The sequence below is a fragment of the Vidua macroura genome, chromosome 15, assembly GCF_024509145.1.
Source record: "Vidua macroura isolate BioBank_ID:100142 chromosome 15, ASM2450914v1, whole genome shotgun sequence".
In the NCBI taxonomy this organism is placed as follows: domain Eukaryota; kingdom Metazoa; phylum Chordata; class Aves; order Passeriformes; family Viduidae; genus Vidua; species Vidua macroura.
Genome location: NC_071585.1, coordinates 18,986,143 through 19,006,683, shown reverse-complemented (window position 1 = coordinate 19,006,683; position 20,541 = coordinate 18,986,143). Strand labels below are relative to the sequence as shown.

Here is a 20,541-nt window from a genome sequence, read left to right as displayed (position 1 = left end):
CCGCTCCAGCTTTACAGCTCCCTGGGCAGAACAGGGTGGCCTTTTCCAGGGGCTGTTTCCACAGGCAGGGTGGTGCAGAGGGAGGTGGTGAGGCTGCAGCCTTCCCTTCACCTCAGCAGCCTGAGGGGCTGGGGAGCAGCCGTCCCCACCACTGCAGGAGTGGCCAGAACATGGAAGACACCAAACTAAAGCCTCTTTTTAGACACGAACTGCACCTCGATGCTGGGACACCGACTGCAAGCCACTGCACAGACACATGGGGCAGAGAGGACGTTTACCTTTGGGTTAACGGGTGGCAAAGAGTTCATCACACGTTCACTACATTGCTAAGAATGGGAAAAATGTCAAATAAGGAGGTGAAACCTCAGGCCTGTCAAAGCATTTAAATAACAGCATCATTCCTGGCATTAACACAGTAGCAATGCTTTGGCCAATCTCAGTCTTGGAAAGACCACACCAGCAATGCAGTTGTTCCTGAAGACAGTTCCTGCTTAAATCAAGTGTGATTTCAGTGGTAGAGACATTCAAAATGCACTGTCAAATTCCCCTCTGTTTTTGGAAGCCAAAGCCCGTCAGATTCAGTGAGCTGCAGTGGTTTAACATGATGGTGAATGTGTTTTTCAGGCTAGATTGGTAAAGCACCTGGATTCACCAGCACCTGGTTGTTACCACTTGGTGTCCACATCTGTCTGCACACTGGCCACCCACCATGCCAGCCCTGCTGGGTACATGGAGAGAGCGCTAAATGGGCAGGAAACCTTTGCTGCCTCCTCCCAGCTAAGGAAGGAGCTCATCTCCTGTGGCAGCACATTCCTCCCTCTCTCAGGATTTTTCATAGAGGTGCACAGAGAGAAAGAAAGAGGAAACAATTTCTATTTCTGCTCCTTTTTTTTCTCATGTGGAATGTGTTTGGAGAATTGTTTACCTGGGGTGATTGCTTGATTGGATTCTGGTGAGGATTATTTGGGCCTGATGGCCAATCCAATCCACCTGTGGCTGGACTCGAGAGAGGGTCACAAGTTGTTAGTAGTTAGAAAAAAAGTAGGTATGTAGTTTTAGTATCTTCCTTTATATAGTATATTAATGTATTATAGCATAGTTATAATAAAGAAATCATTCAGCTTTCTGAACTGATGTTGGACATCATTTCTTCCCATTGGATTCACCTGCATTTTACAATAAACTCCAGCCTCCTGTGCCTACCCTCACAGGATGTTTGCAGGAGCTGTCTGTAAGCAAAGGCCACTTTTGTCACAATGCATTGGTGAAGACCATGCATCTGGGAGGCACCTCTTCCCCCTGGGGCAGCCAGCCATGAGCCTATCCATGCAGGAATGCCAACCTCTGCAGAGCCCTGAGGCGCAGCACAGCCGTGGGCACCTCTCAGCACAGCAGCTCAGCCTGGGCACACTGCAGCAGTTGCCTGCATGGTGACACCAAGGGTTGTGGCACCTGCCAGCCAAGCCAAAATGGTGAATACTGTTTGATCCATTGTCTTGTGGTCTCATTCCTGCCCCCAGGAAAGGCAACATAATAGGATCTGAGTCTAACCAATGGTGGCCAATTGCAAGGCAGCCCCCACAGCCTCTGCCCCCATGCTCAGGACCCTCCGGCTGTGGGGGGGAAAGCTGAGGGAGTGGGTGCTGCAGCTCTCCTTGTGCCCTGGGCTACTGGCAGGGTCCCAGCAGCAGAGGACAAGTCCATGGCCTGACACTGTGAAGGTGCATAGGTGGGTGAGCCCCAGTGCCATGAGGAGGTCCCCTGCAGGGGCTGAGCTGTTCTCAGAGGTTGTTCTGCTTGTCCTCCCTGTGTGGGCCTCCACTTTTTGCCATGGTCTCTTGGATGCTGTCATGGTGGGGTCTTACCCTTGGGGATAGAAAAGGATGATTGAGCTGTGAGGGAAAGCCCAGGCAGTGCCAAGACCCCATAGAAGTACAGCAGCCTTGGAGCTCCCCACTGACTCCACAGCTCCTGAGTGCCCCAGGCTCCTCCAACACAGGGCCCCCACAGCTCCCCTCACTCAGGTCCCCCAGCCCTGGGCCCCCAAAAATTGTCAAAGGCTTTGGCAAGGGCCAGCGCCTCTTCTGCTGCCTCTGGACCAAAACTTACTTTTCTCTGTTGAAAACAATGAAGTCCCTTTGGAGCATTTCCAGGTGCTTCTGGAGGTGGCTGGCCTTTCACATTGGAATGGAAAAATAAAAGAGATAGGGAATAAATTCACAATTTAGATAGAAAAACATTGCAAGGACAGTTTCAATGACAGTTTCAAGTTTCAATGACACATGGCAATATGTTTAGGCAAGAGCATCTTTAGCCCTGCAATGGGGAGAATGGCATTAAGGCTCTCCTCTTGCAGTAAAGTAGTGCATACACATTCTGCCTTTCACCACAGGGAAGATGGGGAGAGTTTTAGGAAAAAAGTTGGTCACAATGGAAAAAAAAAATTCTGTTCAGTTTAGTGTGGTCGTGCTAGATGGCAGTCATTGAAAAATGAAAAGCCTCCTTGACCATGCTTGTATCTGTTTGCTCTCACCTGGGATAAGTTGCTTTTGCTTGTGTCTTTCTCCTTCTTAGCCAAGCGCTTTTTTTTTTTGTGAAGAGGTTTGGATTCCAGGATCATTTCTTCCAGTTCAAAGGTTGGGTCACAGTTCAGTCTGCCTTTCTGGAGGGGAGAGAGAAGTAGCCTTAAGTGATCAGAGCCTGTCTTAAGGAGTCTCTTATAACCTGGACTGCATCTGGGAGCTGAATTTTGTAAAAAATATATGCACTAATTATAATTGCACATGCAGCCCAAGAGCACTGGCTATACTCCTGATATACTTTATCAGTCCCTTCAGCTACGGGCCATATTCAAGTGTCACAGTGGCTCCTTTTGTGCTCCTGCTTCTACTCTGCCCTTTGGCTGCTTTGGAGTGGCAATGAGGATGAGGACAGAGTCCTGGCTGGGTTGTGCCTTTTTGAGAGTAGCACAATAGCCCAGGTCTTCAAGCAATAAAGAATTGTACCCACCACAGAGAAACCCAGCAACAAGGGCGGATATACAATTAACAAATATTCATAGTTTTGCCCAAGTTCTGCTGAAAACCAGTTGGACTCGTTGGACTATTCTTAATAAGGGTTATGTTAATTATGTGCTGTTTTAATTCAATTTAAAAAGGCCCATAAACACAAATCTAGTGTATGTGCTATTTACTGTTAACAATGGGCTTGCTGGGGGAAGCATTGCAGGAGAAAACAATTCCCATAAGGTGGTCTCCAGGCTGCTGCTGAGTCCATCCTAGTGCACTAGGTTTTTGGATGTGGGGAACAGCATTGCTCAGAGCACGGGCCAGCACGAGAGGGCTCACAGGAACTGTCCATCCCACACAGATGCACAGCCCAGTGGGCTGTAACACCAGTTCTGCACCCAGAAATTCCAGGAACATTACGAACAGGGCATATCAGTTTTGGGGCACCCACACTATAGTCTCCTTCCATTACTCTTTGCTACACACTCGAGGAAGAGACAGCTCTGCCCTGGTCTCTCTTTTCCCCTTGGGACACCTGTTGCTTCAGTGGAAATTTGTCAGAATATCCCATGTCCCAGTGCTGGGTGTGAGGAACCTTTACACTCAAATGGCCTTACCAGGGGAATGAATTCTGGCATTATTCTTTTCTGGAGAACAGCATCCCAGTTCACATCAGACAGATACGGGAAGGACTGGATGTCCTTCAGCTGAGAAAAACGTTTCTCGGGGTTCAGCTCGAGCAACTGCAGCAAGAGTTAAAGGGAAGAGGTGAGACCATCCCCACAGGGCACACATTCTGTGGAGCATGGCTGCGGACACATAGTGCCAGAGACCCCGCATCAGTGCTGGCATTTGGACCAGTGCCTTCCCTGCTCTGGCTCAGAGTCCCTGCACCAGGGTATGTGACAGGCTCACAAGATCTGCCTCTGTTTCTTCCCATTTTTATGAATTACTTTTATCTCCATTGTAGGAGCAGGCAATGAGGCAGTACAGTGTCCTTAAACAATTTGTCCAATGTTAAAAATAAGCATTTGTTTGGAATGGGGAGTTCCACTCAGGTGTTTGTGTTCTGCTTTTAATACTGGATCAGTAAAACATCCTCTTTTCTCACTCTACTAAAGTAATATTCTTATTCCAGTGTGAAAGTATGCCTTCACACTGCTTATTTTCATAAGTTTTTATCATTGCTGTAGGGATTACTTGTGTGGAAGGAAAGGGTTGAAGTGGTCTCTGTTCAAGGATTATACACTGCAAAAACTCCTGACACCTTGCACTCCTAAAACTCAGCAGGAAAAGCAGATGATCCAAACCCTTTGGGGAATTCATAGGCAAGGTGACCCGCACAGCCCTGCTCGTGCTGGCGTGCAGCCAGTTACCAGCACTGTCCCCAGAGCCCAGCTCCCTCTGCAGAGCTCTGGACTCAGCCCAACGCCAGCGCCGCGGCTCCGCGAGGACAAACATCTGCCCGGGCCGGTAATAAATACAGAAATCCACAGGGGATGGTTGAGCCAGGAAGGAGCCACAGTTGGCTTCATATATAATACATATGGCTGTTAAACCAGATGCAAAGGAGCTCCGGGAAATTTAAATAATTGTGACATTGTATTACTTATTCACAAGGGAGCCTCCATGACTTGCGGCCTACTGTGGTCCAGAAAAAACTGCCAGCATAGCAACACATAGGAGATCTGCAGCAAATATTCCTGTATTACTGTTAGGCTTAATGAAATACTGGCTTTATTGATTTTTCAGCAAATGGAGATATTCTGCAATTTTCTTCCTGGAAAATACACCATGATTCTGTCTCAGCAAAAACTGACAGCCTCTTTTCCTTAAAATGTTTGATCGTCTATTTCATTAGAAATTACAGAATACATACATATATTATTTGGAACAAAAAACAGTTGAAAGCTACATGAAGTACTACTTCATTGTCCACACTTATTTGAAATTAAAAAATTATTTCCATACTTCCGTAAAATTTGCTGCCAGTGCTGCTATGCAGGGTATAAGTGCTCAGCTTTGTTGCCACTGTTAAGCCATAGTCTTGTTTATTGAAGCTAGGGCTTCATTTCAAATGGGAGTTCAGCTTCAAAATTATTCCAGTAATGATTTTGAAGCAATTTTTATAACAGCTTTATTTAAAAAAAAAAAAAAAAATGCAGTGGTGCATAAACAACATCACATCAAAGGATTTCAACAGTGTCAGCATTTCTTGCAAATATTTCCATTAATGGGAAAAAAAATGTTTCTTGAGGATTAAAAAAATGTGGTTCTTGGACTAAATTTATTGACACATATCAGTACCTGCTTCTCAGTCAGTTAATTCCAGAGTGCAAAGTCATAGAGGAAACTCTGGAAGCCAAGGCTGCCATGTCCTTAGGAAGGTGCAGCAGCAGCTGTCACCACGGCCAGGCCAGCCCAGGACGCAGCGCTGCTCGCTGCCATCCCCTTTGTGCAGCTGACATTTATCACACAGTGTGCTCTCAAAGTCACTGCCCTGGCCCTGACATTTGCAGGTGCTTCCCACCGTGTAGGGCAGAGGCTGCGAGCAGCAGGAGCACCGGGCACTCACAGCCCCCTCACCTTCCTGATCAGCGCCACCGTGTCCGGGCCCCACGCGGCCGGGTACCTCACTGTAGCTGTCTTCAAGATGTGAGCGATTTCAGCTGTGGAAGTGCTGGACCGAATGTGATACGGCCTCTGTGGGAAACGCCACAAGACAAGAATCAATTTATCTGCTTTTCAGACTTCTTGAGAAATCTGGTTAGAGCACAGAAGCGTCACACAGTCTCACTGTCCAGTCCCCAGCCTCCTGTGGGACATCTCTCCCTGTGTGACCATGGCTCAGTCGAAAAAACAAAATGTCAGCAAGAACTACACTAATAACTGGGCATTTAACAGCAGGACAGGCAGGAGTAAACCCCAGAAGTCAGTTGTCAGCCAGTGGGAATTTGCTTGGTCTTGTCAGTGTTTTTATCTTACAAGGCTGTGACACACAGTGCTGTGGTTAGAGCACTCCTGATACTCCCTGTAAAACGTGTTTCACTCATGCTGGGGACAATGCCAGTGAAAAAGAGACAAATATCCCCTAACAATAAAATCAGTTCAGAAAAGGATGTCCCAGGAAGGGTCATCAGCCTCAGGTGGGCATCAGGACGCAAGGTAACAGTCCCTTTTGCCCTGTGGCCACTGTCGTGTCACTGGGACAGGTGAGCCATTGCAGAGGAGCACCAGGGACTCCTCCTGCATCAACAGGCAGCGTACAGCCAGTGAGTGACACAAGGACACATGCAGTGAAGAGCAGGCGAAGTCACATCCCTGTTTATCTTCCATCTACAATTCTGCTGATTTACCTGGAGAGAGAACTTAAAATGGCAGGGTGTTTCCATCTCAAATGTTTTGATTCACAGATTTTTACCTTATTTTGGGGGGAAGAAGTCAGGAGCATATTAAAAGTACGTTTAAAGAACGGCAGCTATAAATAGTGAGATCAGATGAGGTGCAGTGTGCTTGACGTGTGCCAGCACTAGATGGACCTCAAAGCCTCCCTTCCCTTTCCCCAGGTGCCACCACCTTGCCACGGCTGTGCCATCAAGTATGAGCACAAGACAGCATTTCTGCTCCTGCCTTTAGAAGTGCCATCAAGTCAGAAACCAACGTGATGCACAGTCCTGCTGTTCATTTAGCATTATAGGTGGAAAACTCAAATATTATGCTAGGATGTTTATGGAGGGTACATTGCTTCAGTTACCCAACAGGTCAGACAGCCACATCTCCTCAATGTCTGCTAAACTGATCTCTCGCAATTGAGACACACAAATTCAAATGAAAAAATCTGTTCATCAAAACATCTTCTGCAAAGACTGATGATAGAGGTTTTAAAAACCATGTTTTGCATACTCATACTGAAAGAAGCTTCTGACCCTGACAAAATCTTAAATGTTCCTCTTTAAATTACATTCTTTTTTTAAAAAATTGTATTTTTTAAAATTTGTCCCACTTTTTTACACAACACTTTCAAAACACTGATGTATTTGTCTGTCTACAAGGCTCCCAACCTTGCCCAAGTCAGCAGCAGAGCCCTGATGGCACCGGCAGGGATTGGGCTTTTCCCATCATTTGCTCCAACTGCTCAGTCTTGTTACAACAGCAACAAGGGTTTTTTTTTTTTTTATTTTTCCTTGCAGGATAGAAACTCCAAGTAAAGGATATTGCACCCCAAACTTCAGGACCTGTTGCTTGTTTGCCTTGCCCCCTTATATCAACCCAGAGGCCCTCAGCTGCACAGGTAACTGCCACAACATGCTATTCTGTATTGCAGCAGCTGCTCTGAGCTCTTAACCATGATCACAAGAACCCTGGTGAAGATGTGATCTCTGCTTCCTCTGCTGTAATAAGTCCTAAAGCCTTGAATTCAGCTTGGCCATCTCATCTCTGCTATAAAGCATTAACCATCCCAGCAGCACGTCCCAGGGCAGAACAGGCCAGGCCATGAACCACACACATACCCGAGTTCTGAGCAGCTCGTAGGCAGTGACTCCCAGCGACCACCAGTCCACGGCAAAGGAGTAGCTGGTGGGTTTTGTGGAGCTAAACATTTCAGGTGCTGTGAAATACAGGGGGGGGAAATTGCCTTGCTGCAATCCCAAGCGTGAATGAGCAACGCAGAACACCTGAGCCCCACCCTTCCCCTGCTTCCATGCTCCTGCACCAGCGCCACCCTGCAGCCCCACAGTCCTCTCCACATGAAACTCTCTGTGCTTCTCTGCCCCCAAGCCCAAAAAGAACAAATTCCTTTTACTCACACAGGAGTTGCCTACCATTCATAGTAAATGTGCTCCAGAATAAGCACATCCACTCAGCGTAGGCATAAGGTGGCCTAAGTATCTCTTCACCTCCCCTGTGAAGTAGGACACGCACATTCCCCAGCTGCACTGAGGCATTTCTGGGGAGGGACTCCTGTCCCCACCCTGCATCCCCTCTCCAGGGCACTCCTCACTTCAAACTGTTTGTTTTGATGTGAATCAGGAAGAAAAGTGTCCCAGCTCTAACCAAGAATCTCTTCACCTGAGTCCCACCACAGCAGTCCACCCAAGCCCACAAATGGAGATTCAAGAACATGTAGCTGCCATCGGCTCTCACCCATGTAGGGCTTCGTGCCAGCGATGGTGGTGACAGGGCTGTCCTTCGTCAGCATCGTGGCAATATTGAAATCAGTGATGTGCACGTGTCCTGAAAGACAGAGGCTAACGTGTAACAGGCTTGGCTTTAATTTCACACAAGGAATAGCTCTGAATCAGAAACATAAAGTAAAATACTCAATGGAAAAGAGTTTCCAGGTAAAAAAATCTGGTGGGAGAACTGATAGAAAATACTTCAGCTTGCAGGCCGCTTGCAGATGTGTCTTGTTTCAAATATCCCCTTATTTTCCCTCTGGGGAACCAGAAAATACAAGAGTTCTCCAAAAAGTAATTTAGTGATGATTGCTTTGAGTCTTCCTATATTTTAGGGTCAGTCTGGAAAACAAAATGAACTCTGTGTGTATCCAAAACTTTCTTAGCTTTTCTAAGTTTGTCAGAAGACAAACCTTTGCTGCCATGGATGAAGAAAAGGAATATTACAAGTCACAGACAAAAGGACACTGGAGCCAAGGATATGTCCCCAGAAAAAACACTCTGAAACCCCTGCAAGAGAGAGTTTAAAAAAATCACAGTGAGCAGAGAATAGACTCAAAATTCATCCCGAATTGTAGCATCATTATAAAAGTTAGTAGGCTGTGTCTTCCTGGGCTGAATGCAGCTGCAGAGATGAACAGAGCCTTTTCCTCTTTTTTTTTCCCCTCTTCAGGGAGTGCTGACCTACATTCCCATGGCCATGGTGATCCCAGCTCCTCTCAGGAAGTTTTGTCATCCCAGTCTGAGCAGCACAGAGTTCTGGGAGAATGGTGAAGGGTCACCAAAGCATCCAGCAGTGAGGACTGACCAGAAGCAGTCGCACACAAGATGGGCAGCCCGGAGCCCTGGCAGTGCCAGGTCCTGACACTTCAGGGAGGACAGGGCTCTCCATAGTCTGTGTAGGGGGCAGCAGCTGGAGAAAGATGGAGCAAGGCAGGACAGGGGCTCCAGCACCTGAAGGCAAAGCCACTTTGCTGCCAGCTCCTAAATAAATAATCAACCAGTGCCCTGAACTTAGAGATCATATGCAAACGGACCGAGTCTGGGCTCGATGCTGCCAGGCAACCTTGGTCACACACACCCTGTCACAGAGCCAGGCACTGCCTCCCTCGGGAGCTGCAGCATCTCTGCTACAGCCTCTGAAGTCATAACAAATGCAGGTATGCCTCCTCCCTGCACTGACTTTTTCTCTTCAAGCACCTTGCTCTAGCTGCTAATGAAGATTTCTTACAACAAGACAGTACTTGGCTTTAAAAAAAAAATATGAGCTAAAAAAATGTTTCTCTAATGATTACAAATAATAAATATCAGAGAACTCTTTACTGCGAGATCTTTACCAGGAAAAAAATGTGACTAAAGAGCCATACAAGAATATAGTCAAGAGTTTTGCCTAAGAAAAACTACAGAAAAACTGATAGCAACATTTGTAACATACCTAGCCCCTAATCCTCTTCAGAGCTCCCTCCCCAAGCCAAATGCTCAAGGAAAAAGAAAATACATGACTGTGGTGGTGCCCAAGGCTTATCCATTGCACCATTATTAATTCTGTTTGTGCACAAACCCTGCAGTGACACAAGCATTGCCCTTCAAATGATGCATTTTCAGTAAGTTTTAAACAAGAACCAAGAAAATGCTAAAATTGGGTGTGCTGGGCTACTGACCCCAAGAAGCACCAAACATGTGGTCCCTGCCAGTGCCTTGTAGGGACACCATCAAGTCAGTCAGCCAAAGGAGGTGTTGGCTAAAACACCAAGGCAACCCCAGAAACACCACAGAATCACAGGGTAGGTAGGTCTTGAAGGTACAAGACACTGCTGCTCAAAAAGCAAGAGACAGCAAGTGGAGCACAAAAGGATGGGATGATCCTGCTCCCAGCTGGGCTGAGCGACACCAAACGATGGCACCAGCAAGCACCGAGACTGCAGCTTGTCTCCTGTCTCCGACTGCTTCTGTACCTCTGCATGACCACAGAGCACCTGGCACTTACCGTGCTCATCCAGTAAAATGTTGTCGGGCTTGATATCTCTGAGAAACAAAGCAGAGGAGAGACAGCCATTAGCCTAGAGAAGTGACAGGGAACACGGCTGCTGGCACTGCAGGAAAGCCAGGCTCTCGGACACTGGCAGAGACCAAAATAAAGATCACTGCACCCTCAGAGCCTCTGGCTTCTCAGCTCCGATGCTCCCATTTGAGTCAGGCGTCAGAGAGCGATAATCAATAAGCACCAGCAGCGCTGGGTACGCTGCCAGGCTGCAGGGCTTGGGTGAGCAGCACTCAGCTAAGTTCACATAACATAGTTAAGTTAGAGAGCCTTTTTGTCGTTTTCCTCCTGTTACTTTTCAATCTATTTCAATGCTGTATGAGAAGGGGTCCCCAGTACAAATTAAAGTATTTTAACATCTTTGTCCTAGATACAAATGGGTTACCCACAGGTTTTATTCCTAAGTAAAAGGACCCCACAAAATAATACCTATAGCAATGCTGTAAGGAAACACTTTAACTGAAGGGAGAAAACGTTCACCTGATACTCTGACACAGCCATGGTGTCCACCTGAGTGACTTTACAAGCCATTACCTGGCTTTAATGAGCTCATTACACCAGTCCCCATTGAGCACCTGCCAGCTGATGCCCCAGAGAAAAGGTCCCAGCCAGGGGGCAGGCAACAGGTGCAGTGACCCTGTGCCAGCTGGTGCTCCTCACCAGGCCCAGGAGCAACAAGTGAAGAAATGAACACGTTTAGGATTTTATCTTTAAAAATTTAGTCATTAGGATACAGTTTGAGTTCTCCAAGCCACCTGGAATCAAAGTCCCACAATATATCTAATTGTCATCTAATAGCTTACAGTTTTCTGGCATCTTGTTGCCCAAACTTCCAGTGGGTTAAAAACACTGGTTCTCTTCCTGGTGTCATCCCATCATACAGGTGAGTATAGGGACAGGCATCATTAGCAGAGCACAGGGCAGTGTCAAGTAAGCAGCTGATTTTCCCTGAAGCCCAGTGGAACTGTTTCCATTTTTTTTTAAAGTTATTACTTTTTAATTTCCAGTGTGGCTGTTTCTGATCTCCCTCAGTCTGGCATACAGCCTCTGAAATTACACCAGCACAGTAAGATCATTTTCAGGATGCAAACAAATACCAGACATAATTCTGGTTATTGTTCATTTGTATATTTCTTTTTTATGAGCTGGTTATGTAATTTCCTAACCTAAAAGATATTAATATTTCCCATTCTTTTACATCTAGGTAGGAAATAATTACAGCCTGAGTTTGCTGTCTCTGCACAGCTTTGTTCAGCCAAACAAAGCCATTGCTTCCCTGTCGGCTGATGTTCCCAATTACAGCTGTTGCAGTGTAATTGCCTCAGCTGAATCACTTTATCAATCAAATACTATCCCTCTGGGTTACCGTGTTAATTAAACAACTTGCATTACAGTGTAAATTAAATAACTTGCAAATTTTACAGCCTGCCATACATGTTTTGTTGTACTTGATTTACCTTAAACACATGCAGCTGTGTGAAAAGCACACTGCAAGCTCACCTGCAGTTTCTCCCACTCCTATTCACATTGGGGCAAAGATCCATGCAGTAAAGCACAGAAGAAGCAGTATGAAAGAGGAGACCCTGAGGAGGTGGGAGCTGTCCCACGGGCCTGGCCCAAACTGCAGCAGAGCAGAACTGCTCTGGGCTCCTGTGGCTGCAGGGACAGGCAAGGGGTCATTCTACCCTCACCCTGCTGGACATGGCAGCTGGACACTGTGGACAGGAACAGACATTCACCATCACCAGCTCCTCACCAGCGTGTGCCTTCCCCACTAACAACCAAGACCATTTCAATTTTATGCTTTCCATGCTTAATTCTTATACTGCACAAGAATGCTCATCTGGAGTGGTATTTCTAAATGATGTGACCTTCTCCCTGCAGTTACTGACCCTCATGGAGCCTCCCTGACAGCAGCTAACTTGGCTCAACTCTTGGGTCCCTGAGCTCCACGCTGCCCATGACAGCAGCAGAAAAGCCGCGTGTCTATCCATCCACAGCCAAACCCTGCTTCCCAGACAGGGGAAACCTCTGCCTCCTCTGCTATTCTGCAGGCCTTCAAAGGTATGGGAAGATCTCATGCATTTTTTCCACTGGCCATGAGAAACTATGGTAGCCAAAAAGAAACTCTCAGCGCTTCTAAAAATGGATTTACCTCATACAGGAAAAAGTCATATTTGGGCCCAGTCCTCGTATTTTGGTGCAATACAGAGGGGGGCAAAGGGAGACACCTTCAAGCATGAACACAGGAGTTCTGAATGCTGACACCTACTCTCCCTGGATGAGGATGGATATTAATGAGTTACAGCTAATTAAAACCTATCAGAGACAATTTTTTGCAGGATAGTGGGCAATCAAATATGCTATTTCACAGCTACCCCAGAGGGACAAATCAGATGGTCTCTGCTGTATATGAAATACTTTTGTGGGGGAAGCCTTGTGTTTCACATAAAAGCAAATACACATGGGAGAATATGTTGTTTATCACTTAAGCTTCTGTTTGTTGTTTCATATCAAGGAGGAACAAGCCTGCCCACAGCACAGCCTGTGGCCTGGCTGACCTGTGGATGATGTGCCTGCTCTGCAAGTAGTCAAGGGCCAGCACCAGCTCACAGATGAAGAGTTTCACAGTTCCCTCTTGGAACCGCACATTTTGTTGGAGATGGTAGCGCAGGTCCCCTCCAAGCAGCAGGTCAACCACCATGAACATATCCTCTTCATCCTGGAATGAGTACCTAAAACAGCACACACATGCTTCAAGGACAGTAGCATTGAAAGATGACAGGCAATAAAGGAACATATGGTACCTATGGGAATACTCATCATTTCTTGGAATTTTTCACTCCAAATTTCACAACCTTTCCATGCTCCATTTCCCACTATTGTCACACTTGTGACAACAATAATTTGGTCTCAGATCCATAACAGAGTCAGAGCAGAACATATGGACAACTCAGGATGGGTGTTGCATCCTGGGTTTGGGCATTCTGCCTTCTCCAAGCACCAACAGGAAGTGACCCCAGGAGCGACGCAGAGGAGCCTGGACCTGCACCCCTGCCCGGACCCAGCACTGGAGGTCCCTCTGTCAGGTGCCTGTGACCCCATGTGCTCAACACAACAGGGGTGCAGCTGGTCTCTGCTGGTCCTTATAAGTGATCTCTTTTGATGGACTGTGTCTCTCTGAGAGGGGCTGACAAGCCCTTTCCTCATGGACTTTTCCCTGTCAACACACTGACTGCTTGATGTGATGACCAGCACCACAAGCCAGACCAGTGCTCCACACAAAGCTTGTAGTATGTGTATCACCCAGAGTGCAGGAAAGACTCAGGAATGCTAAAGGCATCCTGAAGCCAGGGATGGCATGACAAGAACAGAGGCAGGGACACTTGGATGGTTTGCTCTGTACAGATCTCTACATAGACACACACTGGTCAGCTTTCAGCTGCTGAGTGAGCTTTGCCTGGAGCTTTGTGTTCAAGTAGAAAAGACAAATTTGGAGATGTTATATGGGAGGTGTAGCTGCACCTTCACCATTCATACCCCAATAAGAACCACTCTAAATTGCAACAGCAGCAAAATACCAAGAGTTCACTGAACTGCGCTCAGGTTACAGGAGATTTCAAAAAGGAAGAATTATTCAAAGATTTTTGATCTTCAATGTCTTTTAGACTTTTGTGTCTGTGTGTGTGTTTAGCATTGATAATTTCTACTTTATTCTAAAAATAAATCAAATTTTCAATGAATGTAATTACCCATGACCCTAGAGGAATACTGAAACTACAGGATATTGGCCACTTTATCATGCAATATGTGAGCTCACACCCCTTGGAATGTTACTGGTGTCCTAATAAAATTAAGAAGAAAGAAATGTCAAGGGACAGCCAGCAAAGACCCCTGCCTGGCCATCAATCCCATGCTGCCAGAAGCTGCTGGTGATTGCAAAGAGCTCCTTTAAATACAGGAGGGGTATGGTGATAGCCAATACCTGCCTGGGGGACACTGCAAAGGGACACATGAATAAACTCTCTTGTGCTGTCTGAGGGGACAAGGGAGATAACTGCTTAACTAAACAGGAGTCCTCTGAAACAAGAGCCCCAGTCAGTGGAACACACCAGTTGCTTCCAAGACAGGCTTGAAGCAGATAAGGAGGGTCTGATCTCAAAAGTGTCTGTAACTGACTCAACCAGTGAGCCAAGGCACCACCTCTTACCATAAATTAACCAAGAAAGGGTGTTCCAGGCCCTGCATAATCTGTAGCTCCTTGAAAACATTTCTCACTTCATTACGCTCCACACACTTCTGTTTGTTCACGTATTTCATGGCGTACATTTTCTTGGTGTCAGTCTTTTGCACCACGCAGACCTAAGAGAGCAATCAGGGGATAAAACAGAGGTGATTTGTCAGCAAATTTGGGTAGGTAAAACCCAGTGACATGAGTGTTTTCCAGCAGCTTTGGCAGTGCTGACACTGCCAGGGCACAGCTCTATCCACCAGTGCTGCAACACTGGACGCTGCCTGGGAATCTCTTGGGAATTTCACCCAAAGAGAAGTTGTTGGGGGAAGATGAGAGGAAGGAATTTATCATCATGATATGGGAGACAGGGAATCACAGAGAAGTCAACATTTTATTTAATGTCATTCACTAACCATCATGTCCATTCCTCCCACAATAGTTGCTGTTGGGAAGAGCCCGCTCCACCACAGAACTACAGGTCAAACACTGGGACCAGCACCTGATCCTCACTTTCCTGAGAAGTGTTACTCAGTTCACAGGTGATCTTGGGCTTTGTTTAAGGGGTACTGGCCTTTGATATATGGCTACAGAATGGATAAGGATTTGGGCTCTGATCCCTTTCTGATTACCAGGAATTGAAGGTCAAGGCTCACTGATAGTTCATGGGCTTTGGTTCTGTACTCTCACGTGAGCCTTCAACTCATCTATTTCCACCCAGTTACATCTCCAGCTGCCCACATGGTGATTAGTTTCCAAAACACTCACTTTTCCAAAGCTGCCCTTCCCAATAGCTCGCAAAATCTCAAAATGGTCGAAGGTAACTGCAAGAAAGAGCAACATTTCAATATTAAATGGCTGAGCAAACATTTGACGATATTATTTTTTATCCCTTGGGCTGAGAAAAATGAGGGATACCCCAGAAATGTTCTGTTCCTTTTGAAGATTTGGGTGTTGTTTAAACTTGGTGTGTTTAACAGGGCTTTTTTTTTCTCTATGGTTCAGCCTCAAAGGCAAGTTCCTTAGGTCAGCCTCTGTCAATGGCAATCAGGCAGGAGATCACCAAGTGAACATTCTCACTCTTTCCTCCTGCACTGTCTGTTAGAGATATTAGCCTCCCCTTGCTCCTGCTGAGACCAAATGCAAAGCTGAGTCCATAAAACCCTTATATCATGTGAAGATATTGCCATTACCTTTGCAGGCATGATGGCACAGTCTAATCATAGCAAAGTTGACAGTGACCAGTTACAGCACTTGGAAGGAACACAAGCTTTTAGGCACAGATGCCCCTTCTCAAACCTGGAACAGCTGTAAATATCAAAGTAAATAGAAGCTGCTGATTGAGTTTAAACAGATCTGTTCACCCGTGAGACCATCTGGGAGAAGGGTGGTGGATACCTGCAGAATAAAGAGGGAGAGTGAAGATGCTTATCACCTGCAAGGAAAGATGAGAGTGGTGCCTGCTTGGGGGAGAGGTCAACTGCCATAGCCCAGTGCCACAACCCACAGCCACAACTGGGGGATGTCTGGTCCCTGGCACTGGGACCCCATATAGAGCTCTGCAGCGTGGGGCAGACCACAGCATTAACAGCTGGGCAATAACATCAGGAACAGCTGCAAATCCAGAGGAGTTAGGCCAGCAGCTGCATTTTATATGTTCACACACTTATCCCTATTGTCCTTTTCAGGAATGCTTTCAGGAGCATGTTCACACCCTCTGCCTTCTTGTTGTTTAATATTGAGCTGGGTGTGAGAAAGCTAAGTTGCATATTTAATAAAGATTCAAATTTGGTACAAGCACATTTGAACTTCTCTCTAGTTTTGCTTTTCTACTAGCCCAGCTTTCTCAGGGAGCTAATCCAGAGTCTTGCTCCTAAAGAGCACTGAAATCTGTGGTGTCCAAATAAGGAACCAAACATGTGCTGTTCATTCTGAATCCACACCTACAGACAAGCCTCATTTCTCTGCCTGATGGCACATAAAGAAAAAGCCAAAGCTTTTGCCCTTCAGGGACAAAACTCATGTGCTCAGCTCAAAACTCACTAGCTCAGACAGACTGGTTTAAGAGATGCAAAGAAAGATAATACAATTGCCACAAAGAAGCAACTGGTGTATAATCATGAAACACTGTTTTGTAAACAGGGGTCATATTTCTAAACCAAGGTTTAAGGAACAATGTTTAGATGAAAAATACTTACCTAACCAGCCACAAAAAACATCCCTAGCAAAGACCAGTCAACACTGCTGAAGTCCCCAGGCTCATCTGCCAGGCAAAGTCAATGCTTTGAGGCTCAGGTTCCCCCATCCCTGTTGCTCACCCCAGCACAGCCAGCACAGCAGCACATGGTGTGTTACAACTCATCTTCCTTTTCTCACTGTTATTTCCCCAATTTTCATTGTATTCCCTTCCTCCCTCTCTCCTCCTCTGCTCTGCAGCTTCAGGAAAACGTGGCCACATGACTGGGAACAACCATGCCAGTCTCTCACATCCAGGGAGTGGGATGTGACACAGAGCCAGGCACAGAACAATGACATGGCTGATGCTCTGCTTGGTCCAAGGGTGATTTAACCAGAAGAGCTGCTGGTGGCTGGAGAGGACACTGGCAAAGACTTACAGACTGATGTGTGTCATTCTCAACCCGCCACTGTCCTCACCTACTACCTATTTCTTCTTTACCTTGCAGCAAACTTGGCCAGCTGGGGGGAACATCTAGCTGCCATCCCCCAGGACACTTCCCACACCCTTCTGCCCAGGAGCAGCACAAACAAAATCTGGCTTCTTGTATGGTCTCATCTTGACTACACTGGGAATCAGATCACCTTGTAGCCTTGAATCTTCTGTCTGGTTATTATATTTTCATTTCACTTGCTTATTATCCACAACTGTCTGCTCAGAGGAAATGCTGAGAGAAAAATAATCCTGTCATCCCACTTCAGCTGAAGGTAAACAGAGCCCTTCAAGAAGTTCAAAGAGAGATTGTGGTGCTACAGAAAATAGTGAAATTATAGCAAAAGCAATTTGGAAAAATATGCAAGAATTGTTAGCACTGTCACTGGAGCACTTACACAACTCATGCTGTTCCACCAACCCTCACAGGTCCCAAAGGAAAAGTGTCCCTGTGGCACAGCTGCAGAGATGGGATCAGTGCCCACCACCTGCTGCCTGGGGGAGGGACCTGCCCATGCCATGGAGCAGTGTATTGTTTCCTACTGTACCCAGAAGCTCTTAATTAATTACAATTTTAATTGAAATCAGAATGAGGACAAGATTGTGACATCTGAGGTGATATAGCCTTTGGTCACCAATTTGCAAGATAATGGAAAATTCCCTAGGGGGCATTTCTGTTTCAGCTGAGTTTCTCTCCCCTCAGTATATTAAAACATGACTTATTAGAGAAAAAATGCACTACCACTTTTTAAATTTGTGCAGGGCCATGGAAACAGAACTGCACTAGTCTGCACACTGTGTCAGCATGCAGGAGTGGCCCTGAGCCCACTGAAACCTAACAAACTGACAGTGAACCACCCCACATGGTCAGGACAGGGCCTTTCCTGGCATTGTGCTTCTCAGTCACAGAAGCTGGTGCTGTATGAGCACTGAACCCAGAGAGAGACCCAGCAGAGACCAGCCACTCCCAGGAAAATCCCACACTACCCTGAGGAAGATGGTCAGGAACAGAACTGTTCATTAACCCAAGCAAGCATAAGTGGTTGCTTATGAGAAATGCCAACACTGAGCATTTAGATGCACCAGGAATGAAATCTTCAGGAAAACTTCACAGCACAGATTTCTTTTGCACTACAGAAATGGAAAAAATATGAAAACCAAAGAAAAACTGTAAACAGTTGCATTAATAATTTGGAAACTGAAGCTGGTTTTGCTGAGCAGCTGCAGACTGGCAGTGGCACCACATAGCACACTGGAACAGCAACTGATGGGGTATCCAGCTCTTCGTATGTTTTACGTTTATTACTATGTATTTGTATTTATCTACATATGCATATTGTTGTTGTACCTAGGTGAAAGCCCATATGGCAGTCAGCAAGCTGACTCATGCAACAGCAAATATATTTATGGAGCAATCTTTTAATGACTGTCTCTGTAATCTTGGCAGCACAGGGACCCTGGCCTCCAATGCTGCTCCCAGCAGTAGTTTTCCAACTCCTTTTCCAGCCAACCCAACCTGCAGGCTTGGCCTCCCAGTGCCTGCTGGGCAGCCATCAGGAACACCCATGGAATATCCATTGCTCCAGTCACCTCCCCACCATACTTCCTAGCACTCCTCCCTACACCAGGACCTCCAGAACAGACCTCTCCAGCCTCCAGAGCTGCAGCATTTTGTCCCTGCCTTCGAGGTGCCTGGCAGGGTCCCAGGGACTCCCCAACACCAAACCTCTGCTGACAGTTTTGCTTTCAGAGCTGCTGGGAGGGGAGGCAAAAGGGACCCCAACACCAGACCGCAGCTCTGCAGGGACCAGGGCACGCTGCTGCTGCTACTGCTGACCTGCACACACCTCTGCTGGCCTGGGACACCCAGGCACTGGCAGCCTCAGCACAGGTGCTGGCTGGCACCCTCACAGTCAGTCTGCACTGGAGAACTCTGCAGCCCCAGACAACAACAGGAAAAGTTCTTACCATCCTCATTCCCATCAAAGGGTGGTGACCTGCTGGAGGTGTTCGCCCCCATGGTGTGCTCAGCCCAGGCTCAGCACCCTCTCCTCTGGGTTCTGCTCCCGCACTCGAGGCCTCTGGCACAGTTCCGCTGTGGGTCAGTCCTGCCAGACCTTGGCAGTGTCCTGCTGACGCATCCTGCAGAAGGCAGCAAGCAAAAGTTCATCATTTATAGCTTGCAAATGTTCTCTGCTCTGAGGACAAGACTGACTGTCAGGAAAAACACATTTCAGTGGAGCTCACTAGAGAAACCAGTAACACCATAACCTTGTAGCTCAGATCAGGACTGCTGCCCACTTCAGGACGGGTAGGAACAGACCAGCAGACCCAAAGATCTAAGGATCTGGCTCATGTTTTCCGTATCATCCAGCCTCCATTTTGTAGCTTCAGGGGTGACTAATTGTAGTGAGGCCAATATCCAAAATAAATGAACATACTGACTTGGCTAGATAAACCAAAAAGCCACTTTTGACTAATGAGGTCATGTTAAGGGTAAAAGCTAGGGAAGAAGAAACTCACAGTGTCAACCTTTTGATTTAAACTGTTACACAAGTCTTTCATTTGGGAAAAATCATACCATTCTGGCATTTTTAATGAAAAGATTCCAAGTAAAATTAGGGTGCAGTTTCCACTCAAGTTCTTCAGATATTTTCTGGATATGAACGATGAACAGAACAGCAAACCTGATTTATGGCTTGATGCTGGCTGCAGTGACTGTATTTCCTCTCCCACTGCAAAGGGACAGGTCTGTTCATTAGCAGGGAGCACGGGAATTTTCCAGTCTCTCCTGACATGTATGGGAATACTGAAGTGTAGAACTCTGTAGAGTTTACTGACACTTGAGAGAGCCCGAACACTCTCTGTAAGGTACAGCAGCCACTATATCTTTTAAGCATTCACATGCAATGCACCTTTATGTGCTTGTTTTTGATACTGACATCCTGTGACAACTTTATTCCTTGTTTCAAGTACAAAGCCTTAAAAGAACAAAATGAGGGAGTACCAGTGCAGCAAGATCTGGACTGGGTCCAGCCCAGAGCATTCTCCAGGGCATTTGTATGTGCACTGAACATTTTCTCAGATATACACTTTGGAGATGCCTACTAACTAACTTCACTTCTTTAAATTAACAAAATTATGGTACTGAAGCAGAAAAGGGAGGAATCGTAAGAAAGATGCTAGAGAAAAGAGAATTACTGGAAACTGGGACTGTCATGGGATACAATGAGTTACCCTACCAGCTCCTTTTCTCCAGCTAACCAAAACAAAATCTTAATTTCCCATCTCAGAACTGAAACAAGATCCAGCAATAAAACAAATGAAGCAGCAAAAGTTTATGATTCCCATCAGTGCTTCTGGTAGGAACAGATCGAGCCTTCAGTTTCAACCAAAGCCACAGCAGTAACTCTTTT

General features: G+C 46.4%; 1 protein-coding gene across 1 annotated transcript; it reads right to left on the bottom strand.

Annotated features, from left to right (window-relative positions):
• Window positions 1-1,144: 1,144 nt before the first annotated feature.
• Window positions 1,145-19,173, bottom strand: STK32A (serine/threonine kinase 32A). Its single transcript, XM_053991206.1, has 12 exons — window positions 19,094-19,173; window positions 15,226-15,281; window positions 14,437-14,588; window positions 12,788-12,961; window positions 10,173-10,210; window positions 8,154-8,243; window positions 7,520-7,617; window positions 5,595-5,711; window positions 3,626-3,751; window positions 2,534-2,662; window positions 2,110-2,174; window positions 1,145-1,866 (listed from the first exon to the last, which is right to left on the bottom strand). Exons 1-12 carry the CDS (start codon window positions 19,143-19,145, stop codon window positions 1,782-1,784), a joined length of 1,182 nt encoding a protein of 393 aa, XP_053847181.1. The 5' UTR covers window positions 19,146-19,173; the 3' UTR covers window positions 1,145-1,781.
• Window positions 19,174-20,541: the final 1,368 nt, after the last annotated feature.

Coding starts and splice junctions, on each gene's coding strand:
- STK32A (XM_053991206.1), bottom strand. CDS start 19,145: ATGGGGGCGAACACCTCCAGCAGGTCACCACCCTTTGATGGGAATGAG. Junction 15,282..19,093: donor CTTTGATGGGAATGAGGATG/GTAAGAACTTTT, acceptor TCTTTCTTGCAG/TTACCTTCGACCATTTTGAG. Junction 3,752..5,594: donor CGGTGGCGCTGATCAGGAAG/GTGAGGGGGCTG, acceptor CTCTTGCTGCAG/TTGCTCGAGCTGAACCCCGA.